General features: G+C 31.0%; 1 protein-coding gene across 1 annotated transcript in view; it reads left to right on the top strand.

Annotated features, from left to right (window-relative positions):
- Nucleotides 1-2,301: 2,301 nt before the first annotated feature.
- LOC136271669 (insulin-degrading enzyme-like) overlaps nt 2,302-12,958 on the top strand; it is a 62,850-nt gene continuing 52,193 nt past the window's right edge. The window contains exons 1-2 of the mRNA XM_066072060.1: nt 2,302-2,426; nt 2,693-2,803. Of these exons, the coding sequence (XP_065928132.1) occupies nt 2,316-2,426; nt 2,693-2,803 (222 nt within the window). The 5' untranslated portion in view covers nt 2,302-2,315. The remainder of the gene's footprint in view (nt 2,427-2,692; nt 2,804-12,958) is intronic.

Genomic DNA, 12,958 nt, shown 5'->3' with positions numbered 1-12,958 from the left:
AATGAAAACGTTTTTAATAATTTTGCTTTTCATGATTATTGTGTGATTATGCTTATCGCTTAACAGTTGCATTATTTATGTAAAAGCAAATTTTTTGCTCCGTATATCTCTTGTCACTTGTCTTTTTGCAATCAAAGTTTTATTAAGCAACGAAAACGGTAACTATATAAAGCATTATAAATAGATTGATATTCAGAAATGAGATATATGTCACATAAAGAACATCAAAATGAAGCTTTAGATTATTTGTATATAAATTTGATTCAATTTTCTCCTTTATTACGGAATGTTTTATCAATATGTGCATTAGATATTGCTATCGCAATATATATCTTGGCACTGTGGTATTCCAAATCAATATGGCAATTTTCTGATACTGATGACGTGGAACACAAAAATACCGTTTATTTTTTTACTGCATTTTAACGAGGCCAAGTACATATCGAATGCGCACGCTTTCGCGCAGCGTTTTATTTGTATTGTGACGTCATCTTTTTGCTTGGTTGACGCCATGGCGTGATGGTTTCAACTCCAGATATTCAGCGAAAGTTGTTGAAAATAGCTCGTTTGATACGTACGATTGATATTATATTGTGGAAAAAACATAAATTCTCGACGTATAAGCTATATCTGTGCTCGGGTCGAAAACGTGAAGAGGGTTCAGCAAGTCTAGCCCTCAGTCACGTTTTCTTAACCCGCTTTCATACATGTATAGCTTTATCAATTCATATATTTCAAGACAGCAATCATGTATTATATATGAATGACCCTTAATATATGATGTTATAAATTTATTAATTACTTAGATATGTCTAAATGTTTTAATAATATTATAAAGAGCACCATTTCCGCCTTGGTCAAATAAAAAATAGCCATTATCTGACAAATCTGGGAAATTGGGCATACAAAAAACAACTTTGATACGACCCCAGGAACAAATCAGGAGGTAAAAGGGTTTTTTATTTCACCATTCGATGCCTTTTAGCAATAAATTTGATATGTAGAACAGAAAAAGAAATCCCTAAGGCAGAAGTTGTTTTCAAAAAATGTTGAAAATGTGCAAAATTGATACATTTGAAGCGAAATCCCATTAGGCACTATGTTAAAAATTAACAAATTTTGAGATGACCCCTTAAACGAACGATGTGGTAAATGTCATATTTTTTTTTTATCTTAAAATTATAATTATATCAGTAGATTTTTATGTAAAAAAAAATCATTCAAAAATCTAGAGCAGAACAAATTAGACCCGGCCTCGTTAAGAGTTCCTTTAAAGATAGTTTAGTGTATTACGAAGGACGAATAGAGCCACATAAAAAAAATTATTATCTCGTAGTTACGAGAAAAGATCTCGTAATTACAAGTTAATTATCTCGTTTTTACGAGAAAAGATCTAGAAATGACAAAAACATACCTCGTTATTACGAGTTAATTTCTCGTAATAACGAGAAAAGATCTCGTTATTACGGGTTAATTGTCTCGCAATTACGAGAAAAAATATCTCGTTATTACGAGAAAATATCGTTATAACGAGAAAAGATCTCGTTATAACGAGAAAAGATCTCGTTATAACGAGAAAAGATCTCGTTATAACGAGTTTACTATCTCATAATTACGAGAAAAGATCTCGTTATAATGAGTTAATTATCTCTTTATTACGAGATAAGATCTCGTAATTACGAGAACAGATTTTTATCTTTTAATTGATATATTTGACGTTACATTGACATAATTAATAGCTGTAATGATCAAGTGAGTAAAAAGCATAAACTGTAGCTGTCTACTTAATATGTAAACGAGGAATACGTTTATAAAACTTTCAAATCACCTTTATGATATTCTGTTCACTTTTTCTCAGTTTTGATTTGACATAATACAATGTAACTTCATTAATTGTTCAATAATTGTTAACATTGAAAGCAAAAACGCTTTTCATCTCTAAGCACAATTCCAGATTTTATATTCTTTGATATTGAATTAAAAATTACTGTTTAGATAATCAAAATCAACGATAACGTGCTTGAGGTGTTTTACAGTTTTAAAAATCATGCTTCATTACTTTAGATATAGTAGTTTAGAGCTATAATGTTATCAACATATACTTTTTATCAATCAAACAAATTTATCTTTAATTGAATCTAAAGTTTAATTTTGCAAATTTTGATTCAAAAATGTCTACAATACAGTTTCAATGAGAAGGGCGATAAATTGTGTTACATTACCTTTGAATCAACAATTGTAAATATATAAAGAGACTATGTAACTTTGACATTTTTTGCAGTCCTTTAGTTTATATGGATCCTCTGAACTGCAATATGGCTAATCTGTTTACTGAACTATTTGAGGACGCCCTGAATGAGTATGCATACAATGCAGGCCTAGCAGGACTGAGTTACAGCTTAACGAACACGAGAGTTGGGTTTCTTGTAGGTTATTTTGAACGCATATTTTCTTTTATGTTTACAATATATATAAACCTTATGTATGCTTGCATACGCATTTAATCAAACTTCTAAACACACCAACAATTTTTTTAAATGGTTTGATTGTTTTTATTCAAAACCTCTCTTTTCATATTTTTAAGAATCAAATTATCCGTCCACCAAAAGCTACACAAAAATACGTAAACCAGTTTTTGAAATACTTAATTGAGAATTTTTACTGAAATCCATAAACTCTATGTTTCATTTAGCTGACAGTAGAAGGTTACCACGACAAACAGCCTATGTTCCTAAGAAAAATCCTTGAAGAACTTTCTGAATTCAACGTTGACGAAAAGCGATTTGGCATTTACAAGGAAAAGGTAAGATGAAATAGGGTTTTTACTTATTAAATAATATGTAACCTGTCGCAACCTTTATTAAGGTATTCGATGTATAACGACCACATTTTGTACCTAATAAATGAATGGTCCGATTTGCTTAATCATGATATCATTTTGAAGGTGTTATCAAATAAAAATACTCCACCAAAGGAATTTTAATTATGGTCCAACTAATTACACCTTGAATTTTGCATTGAAGTCTATGGGCAACGTATGTTTTATTAAGATGTTGTAAAAAGTAACTTATAATTTGTAAAACTCTCTCGGTTAAAATACATGCATAAACTTTCTTTTTATCAAAATATGAAATAAAATGAATCATTTACCGCAAATATTTTGACAAAATTAAAAATCAAGGGGAGATAACTCTTTAAAAAATTTTAAAGTGCAAAATAACCGGCTTCTTACATGTTGTCTGTCATGTAAATTTGTTTCATTTCACTTTCATAGTTATCTAGCAATAAATATTTAACTATTTTAAAATGATTCAAAATTGTTCAATATCCCTTCATTATACATTGAATACCTTAAACTTCAAGTCTAAATTGAGAAAACCATCAGCAGATATTGCTGGGTGTTGCTTACATATGATTGTGCAAACTATTTGGTGCATGATGGCCATATTTGTACTTAGTATATCGAATTTAATTTACGCCTATAAATGTTTTGTAGTTTATTTTGTTTTGTACCAATCTATCTACTATAATACTTTTTGCACTCTATTAATCTGGGTTTCTGATATATAAATTTGGTAAAAAATTGGACTAACACAATGAATAATAACCTAACACGTAGTCAAAATTAGTTTGTTTTCTGACAATGATAATTGGTATAAGTATTCAAAGCATTAATATCCAAACTAGGTGATGTGTATTGAATTTATTCAAAGAAATAATATTATAACAAAGTAAATTAATAATAATTTAATTAATAATGAATCAACTCTGTTTATCAGCATACGAGGGTTGTTTATAAATTATTAAGACATTTACTCTTACTCCATTAGGAAAAAAGATATATCATTGAAATTTCACCAAAAGGTAAACCCGGATATCTTTTATCAAAGTAATATTTTGAGGTTTATGACATCATTTGCTCATTCCTGTTAAGCTAAAAAAAAAACTTGCCTACACCCATTGATCCAGAACAACCACACACTCATCGCATTGTCATTTTAATGTTTCTTCTTGCTCGAAACGGAAAACGAGAACTTTCAAAATTGCAACAGTTACAATTCTCTTGGTTCTTTATTTTCTGTTCTAAATCAAGTTATTTCTTCCTAAAAGTCATCTTACCGTAAAACGTCTTTTTCGTGTATTCTGTATGTATTATTACAAATGTTGAAATGCAGTCTGTGTGTAAAAATGCCTGCTATTGAGCCAATTTGTTTCAATTGTAGTTACATGTAAGCTATCAGTAATAAACTCCGATTTACTTAAGCTTTTGACCCTTTTTCACCGTTAAGTTTTTGTTTTAGCAATTTCTACGGCAGAAATGGTCTTCTTCCAAAATTCCCAACAACTTGATGGATTTTCATTGCGCTGCATCGACGTCAAATTTCAATAAACCGTCGTAGTCAGATGTCTCGGTACATATTTTAAAACAATCGACGAATTTCAAATCGATCACACCTGAAACTTGCACAAATGTAAGTCACAATGAATAGCAAAATGAACGTATATAATTTCATTTTTTTGTCATTAATTGTAGGTTTACCGACACTTAAAATGTTGATGTTTTAATTTCTTAAACTACAAGTTTGGGCCTGCGCCGGGTACCACGACTACCGATTTTTTTGTGTACCGTCGTGAAAAAATTATTTCGTGTTTTGTAATAATACTTGATTTGTTTGATGATTTGTTTAGATTTCTAATGCCAATTTTCATTAAAATGTGTCGCTTAGAAACGGAAATACTTTTGTTGTATCAATTACCTCCGAACAACCCTCGTATTTTTTGGATAATTTATTTCTTTTTCAAGGAACAGACATACAGAACAGACATTCAGTCACACACACATACATACACACCCACACGTATGAAAAAACACCTAAATGTATTATTTAGTGGTTACTTGCCTATATGAAAAGAAAATAAAGGAAGTTTAAGTGACAAAAGAGAAATATAAAAAATAGTCATAATGAAAATAAATTAGATGTCAGCATCAAAGATACCTTTCCAACTATCACATAATTTTTCAAAATATTGTTATTTACAAGTCTGTATTGCAGCATATCTTTCAATATTGTATTTTAGTTTTAAATGACAAAGGAAACCAATTAGGCATCGAATCTTATTTGACATAAGACAACAAAATATATATTGTTTTATATAAAGAATTATAAAATTAATGAATTTGTTATGAAACGACAATGGAAGTTGGCCAAGTATAATATTAGACATATTAAATCCGATTCTTTGAGAGGTCTTTCTGTAAATGTATAAACTGAGTTCACTCCACAGGGTATGTATTTTCTCACAAGAAATAAAAACATGTATAATAGTTTCAACATTACTTTTACAGAACCCACCCCTATCAGTAGTTTTGACATTAATTTTTTAAGGTAGAAGCCAACTGGAAGAATTTTGTGTCAAATTCTAAATTGAAGCCATTGTACAGAAAAATCTTTGGAAGTTTTAAAACAAATCTTAAAAATGTCACATACAGTAAGATCTTCAACATTATAATCCATTAGATCTGTTTTCCATTTGGTTACAGCAATTGGAACAACTACATTTTCATTTAAAATATTATAAAAAAAATTGTGTACACTTTTCATGGGGTATAACTGTTTGGGGAAAAATGGTATACATGGATAAGGATTTCTGTTAACAGAAGTCCTGTCAATATTAGACATTTTGAAAAACTTAAAAATTGCTGTTTTTACACTATTGTATTGCATTGTACATATAACCTTGAGATTGAATTTACATTTAAATTCCTCAATATCTAAAAAATTACAATTTTCATCTTAAAAATCTTGTATAACCTTACACCCGCCTTGTACCAAGCTTTAATAAAAACATATTTATTTGCTATGTGTATGTTTGAGTTATACCACACTGAAGTATTTAAAGAATTATCTTTTACCTTTGGATGATCCTTATAGGTAGTAATAAAACATAACTATGAATTTAACACATCTTTCCAAAAATCATTGTTTACCTTGTGTGAACATTCAATTACAAAACTATCACCTAAATCAAACAATTTCTGTAAAAACTCATTTTCATAAATGGTAAATAAAAAATCCATCCTAGGTTTGTGTGATTTTGTAAGCCTTTTAATCCAAGAACACTTAAGAGATGTTATAAAATTGTTAATGTCAACCATTGTCAACTCTCCTGACGAATAATCATGAGTAATGACTGACCTCTTAACTTTATTAATCTTAGATTTCCACAAAAATTCAAAAGTAGTTTTGTTAAGGTATAAAATTGTTTCTTTCTTTGGATTTGGTAGTGATATGAATAAATGGCTTAGTTTTGGAATTAGCAAACTTTTAATAACAGTAATTCTACCAATGGGAGTAAGAACTTGTCGTTTCCATTGCTGAACCATAGCTATAAATTTTGGAATTAGTAAATTATAATTCATATCGACAATGTTATGAAGATCTACCGAGAACTGAATTCCTAAAACGTTAAATGTTGTTGACCCCCAATCCAATTTCCATCTTGTGTGATGATAGACCTGATCTGAATCTTTTTTTGATCCAATCCAAATTATCTTTGTCTTAGATGGATTTATTTTAAGACCAGAAAAACAAGAAAAAAATTATGGTTTCTAGAGCTGCAAAAAGGGAATTGGGTGAACCATCAAGGGCTAGTAAAGTGTCATCTGCATATTGTGATATCTTATGTTTATCATTGTTAATAAAAATATATTTAATGTCTTTGTTTTTAATCATCATTGCTAGGATTTCTGCACACATGATGAATAAATATGGAGCAACAGGGTCTCCTTGCCTACATCCCCTTTTTACAATAAACTGTTGTGATAAATGGCCGTACTGTAAAATAGCAGCATGGAAGTTTGTATTTAAAATCTTAATCCACTGAACAATATTCTCTCCGAAGCCAAAATATTTAAGGACTTGGTAAATGAATGACCACGACATAGAATCAAACGCCTTTTTACAATCTATAAGTACTAAAAGATCAGGTATGTTTTTGAACTCAGGATAAGATAACAGGTCATAGATAAATCTAGTATTCTCTCCATTGTACATTCCCTTGATAAATCCAGACTGTGTATCAGATATTAAATAATCTAAAACTTTCCTGATTGTAAAACTGACGCACCCTGAAATAATCTTATCCAAAACATTCAAAAGAGTGATTGGTCGCCAGTTTTTTTTTAAAACTGTCTAGGTTTATCACTTTAGGCAAACATGAAATAATTCCAAGTTTCTTTGAGATGGGGAGTTTCTTCTTCAGAAATATACAGTCAATGGCTCGTACAACAAAATTTTTAATATCTTTCCAAAACAATTTTAAAAAAATCAGCAGTGTACCCATTACCTCCAGGAGATTTGTTGTTCTTCATATGTTTTATGACATTCAATACCTCTTTTTCTAAGAAAGCCTCTTCTAAACCATTTGACAACTCCTTTCCTAACTTAGGTGAATCGTAATAAGAAATAATACGATCTAAATCAATCTTTACCAAATTTGTATCCACACTTGCATATAAGTTTTCATAGTACTTCTTTACACAATCTAGTATTTCTCCTTGTTCATATAGTATTCCAATATCCTCAGTTTCAATTTTTTTTTGTTTTGTTTAAATAATTCCTAGATTCCAAATTGCAAAAATATTTAAGGTTTTTCGCCTTCCTCCAACCATTGGGCACGAGACCTAACCATATGCCCAAGTAACTTTTCCTTGCGTAGTTTTTCCCAAAGCACTTTTCTTTTCATCCAAAGTATTAATATCAACAGTAGAATTTGATTCATTATACCCTATCTCCTGAATAAGCTTTTCTTAAATGTTGTTTCTGACCTTTTTTCTATATGTTGAATAAGAAATAGCTGCCCCCCTTATTTCCATCATTAATATCTAAAAAAAAAAAAAAAAAGACTCGTCAATAACACTTTTACATTGAAAATTACAACTCTCTATATTGTCTAGATATTGGCTACTGACTGACTGAATAATTTCTTTAAATTTTACCACATATTCTTTGTCCGACAAAATAGAATTATCAAACTTCCAAAGCCCACATCCTTTGGTGAAAGGATTAAATTTTAACTCAAGCAAAACAATGGAGTGATCAGACCTGTAACCCGGTTTAATAGAGCAGTTTTCAACTAAATTTGACAAACTATTAGAAATAAGAAAAAATATCAAGACGACCTTGTTTCAATGGATTTTTCTTGCGCCAAGTGTAGACTTTTTTATCTGGATTCAGAACTCTATAATAATCGATAAGTTGCAAATCTTCCATAATTTCTAAAAATTTACTACGAGCCCTAGGGTTTTTAACTCCTGTGTAATTAAAAGTATCAAGAGAAGGATTTAGAGTTAGATTAAAAGCACCACATAGTATAAAATAATCATTATCAAAATCTAAAAAAATATCCCTTATATTTTCATAAAAACTAGTGGTGTCCATATTAGGCCCATATATATTTATAAGTGTTACCTTGTTTTCTTCAATGATTAGATCCAATGCAAGTAAGTTACCATCTGTGTCTTTTTTTTTCTCTGAGGACTTTGAATTCAAAGTTGTCATTAAAATGTATACAAACACCTCTTGAATTTGACAAGTATGAGTTAAAAAAAACATTTATATCCTCACTGAGATTCCATGCATGGTTCATGCTCAGGTATAAAATGTGTATCTTGAAGACAAATTATCGAGTATTGTTTTTGTTTGTAGTAATTAATGACATCTTTACGTTTATTTAGAGTTGCAAGCCCCTGACAGTTCACCGTAGCTATTGTAATAGTATCTGACTGTGGCATCGTGTAAAGTAATGAAATAAAAAACAGTGCAAAATAACATAATAGAGAATGACTTAGATTTAAGCAAGTAATCACTTACCAGCCCATTATTTGACAAAAACACACACACACATAAACATTCACACCACAAAGCACACCTATCGTTCATTTGTTTGGTATGGATCAATTAACTGTTCTTTGTCCTCGATCCCGATCGAATTGTTGCTCCCGCAATATCGGATTTAGAGTCTTTTTAGCTTCATGTCCACCGAATCCAGTAGATCGAATTTGTGTCGAACTCCTTGGTGGTCCAGTGCAAATATTTTCTCGTCGAAATACCAGGTTCTTTGAATTTGCTGGTCGTTGTTTCATCGCCGAAGAAGTTGTGAATTTTTTTGAGTTATATGATCAAACATAAAAAAATTCTTTTTTACTTCTTGATTTGATCTGTGTTTAATCAAATTAACTTTTGCCTCTGTGTTTTTGAATTTGGCGATGACAGGCCGAATTTTTCCATGTTCCCCCGGGATCCAGTAAATTTCCAAGATGTCAGCAGGGTCAATGATCACTCCTACTGTGTCTTTCATAATTGCGCAGAGATCCTCTCGGAGATTTTCCTGTCCTTTCTCCTTCCATCCCATGAACTTAATATTGTTCTTTTGGGAATACTGCTGGTTTTTATTCGCTAATGTATATGCAGTTTCTGTTAAAGTTTGATACCGCTTTAAATTATCTTTTAAAGATCGCAGTTCTTTCAGATGTTCGTGGAATTTCTCTTTCAATGTGTGTAGATCCATATTCACTCCCTCTGAAATGTCTTTGATGCAAGATTCAAACTCTTTAGCTTTTGTGTCAATCTTTATATCAAACTCGTTTCTCACCTTGGCCGTAACGGTACACCTGAGTTCCTCTTTAAGCGCTTCTTTTACTTATTTGATGACTTCATTTTTTATTTCTCCCTTGATTTCAGACACAATCATCGTAACAATGCTTTTTATATCGTCGTTTTTTACCATTGATGTTCTGATTTCTGACAAACTTTGGTGTATGAGTTTCAATTCATCGGAAATATCAGTGGCGTGACCCTCCGTATCGGACCTACTCGTGCGCTGTAATTTTGACGGTCTTTTGTCAGATACAGTTGAGTTTTTTACAGACGATGGGGCATAAAGCAGACTCAATTGTACTAACCTTTTGTCTGTTGTTTTCTTGTTCTTTTTTTCTTGTTTTTGTTTTCCCTCCATAGCCAGCGACATATTCCAACACAAAACAATCCGATGAGTAGGTACTACGAATATTTTAACTTCACAATTCACAATATAATATCTTTAAAGAACACAAAATACAGCAACTGCCGGATTTCCTACTGTTCCTTTATGGATTCAGTGCCTTTAGTAAGCCTTTAAAGTTTTAAAGAGACAAAAAAAAAAACAATTTTTGCGGAGCCGTCCAAAAAACCGTCAGTCAACTTTCATAACGTGACCGGAACAACCCTCGTATAAATGCATACTTAAGCTATCGTTAATATAAATCGTGGGATGATCATATATTTAATATCTCAAATTAGATTAACTGTTGTACACGGTCTTTTGTACAATTCCCGTGACAATTTGTACTCTTAGTTTGTTAAACTGATCTCTGATTTTGGAATTAAGAAATGCATTTTAGCAACTTCACAGTGCAAACTCGAAATATTTAGGATTTTGAATATCATGAGATGCTTAGATATCTCAGATTAAAACGAATTTTTGACAAACGGATGTGATCTATGTTATCATCTAAGTTTCAACTACATTTTTCTTCGAAGAACGATTAAACAATCAAGATCCGGTAATCTGGTAAACCTTGCATCAGCGATAGCTCTAGCCAAGGCATTGCTGACTCACTGAGCCCGGCTAAAAACTTTAAAAAAGGATTGTTTCCAAGAGAATACTCCAAACATCCTACGCGGTTCTTATATATAAGTTTCCAGTAATTACAAATTCTTAAACTGTAGATTCCTAATTAAACGCGAGGACCTAATATCCACCTAAAATTGCGAAAGCACATCAGGCAAATTCTAAAAAATCGTTATAATTTTTTGACAGATCTGAACGAAACTATGATTTTAAAAAACTGACGCTCGTGATTTGATTTTTTGCGATTTGATCCAAATCGGTGGAATTGCGGAATAAAGTTCTCTCTTGAAATAAGTTATTGCTGTCATAGAGATGTAAACAAAATCCTGGGGTTGTTCAGTCGGTAGACATCCTTTTTGTGCGTCAGCTGTATACGTCTTGTGAATAAAAAAAATAACTACATTATTTTAAATGTTGTGGCAACCTTGAAAGGGCTATGATGCATTTAAATAAAACATTGTCAGAGTAGAGGTAAAAGGATAACTGTTTACTTGTAAAAAAAGTCTTTTATACTCCTGATGTAGATCATAGGGGGTTTATTTTTTAATTAAAATCAAATCTATAATATTTTCTATTTGAACACATTGTCCGCTGTAACATGACTAGCGACTTTTCTCTAAATCTATAGGTTATATTATTTAAAAACAACCGGCACTCTGTAGAATATTGGAGCAAATTTATCTTTAAAGGAATAATGAGCTTCATGATATTATTTTAATGCCAACTCGAAAGTACATTAAGCTTTAAATCGAGTACTAGGGGTGAAAACACTTAGACAAAATTTGCTTCCAAAACAAATTCATACGTCTGTAAAGTAAATCATAATCTGAATTATTTTGCAACTGTATTGATGTCTGGATCTCAAAATAAATGCATTAGAATAATTTTACTTAGTGTCTATGCAATAAAAGTTTTACACAAAGCTGTCGCTGTTAGTTAGCATAGTAGTGTGAGATGTGATGTTCGGAAAATGGTGACATTTGCCGTATATGATCGACTAAAGCCGTTCACAAAAATCGTTGCTAAAAAGTTTCTATCAAAGACCAATTTTTTTGTTTTGATCAGTTCGCAACTTGTTTTCAAATTAGATAATTTTTTTAATTATTATTTTTTTTTAGTTCTGTAAGAGTTTGAATCAAGAGGTTGAAATAAATACAGAACTACGTGAAAGTATTTAACAAGAAAATATGATTTACAAACGGGGGAGGGGACATTAACCAATAAATATAAGAAATGTTCAAATGTACAGAAAAGAACATGTATTACATAGTCTTAATTGTAAAATATATGACAGAGTATAAGGTTTGAATAAAATATAACGAAAAGCATCTGAAAAATGAATATCAAAATATGGGTAAGAATAGCATAAGTGGGGTTTTTATTTCCTTAACCAGCCATATGATAAAATGCTATTCCAATACAATTTTATTATAATTTTATTTTCTAATTAGATAAAGTAAAAAAAATGTTCAATATTTGCATATAGACGATGCTATTTGAATTTCCAAGATAGAAACCATATGCATGTCAAATACCAGATAAAGTGCTAACAAGTGGTGTACCTAATCATGTTGTTTCGCTACATACATCAATGTGTATACTTTACAGAAATTATGAATATCTTTAATTTTTATGTAATAAAGATTACACATTGATGTTTGTTAATTTTTGAATCAAGAATCCAAATGGGATACTTTAAAATGCAAGAAAAAATATGGTATTTTCTTGAATAGAGATAATATTTAATTTCTGTACGAACTGTCGTATATCACATAATGCCAGACTTAATCAAAGTACTGAGAGTACTGAAAGACAGGGTCTTGAAAGTTTGAATTTGTAATTGTCCTGGAGTTCCTCTAATATGCTTCCAAAACTTATGAGTTTGAATTAGTTGTTACAATCTGTGTTAAGTCGGCTTTTTTGCAATTGTCTGATACTTTGTTTAAATTTTCCTCAATCCCAGCCCGTCATAATTGTAGAACAGGCCCGTAGCATCGGGGGGGGGGGGGGCAGGGTTTTTTTTGCTTGTCAAGATTTTTTGGATGAGTCTGCCCCCCCCCCCCCCCACTTTCAAAAACGATGCTACGTGCCTGTAGAAAATTGACACAACGGTATATTATGTAAAATAAGACCCCAAGGAAAATTTTTAAAAATTGCTACTAACCGGGAAAATCAAACAACTATATCAAAGTAGATAATTTTAATCATTAGATTTATTAAATTTTGTGACCCAAAGGAAAATCCACAAGTTGGATGGTATCCGTAATAAAAGTTTTATGAAAACTCC

This window comes from Magallana gigas, chromosome 9, assembly GCF_963853765.1.
Source record: "Magallana gigas chromosome 9, xbMagGiga1.1, whole genome shotgun sequence".
Lineage (NCBI taxonomy): Eukaryota > Metazoa > Mollusca > Bivalvia > Ostreida > Ostreidae > Magallana > Magallana gigas.
The sequence above is the reverse complement of the archived record's forward strand: the minus strand, read 5'-3'. Positions and strand labels throughout refer to the sequence as shown.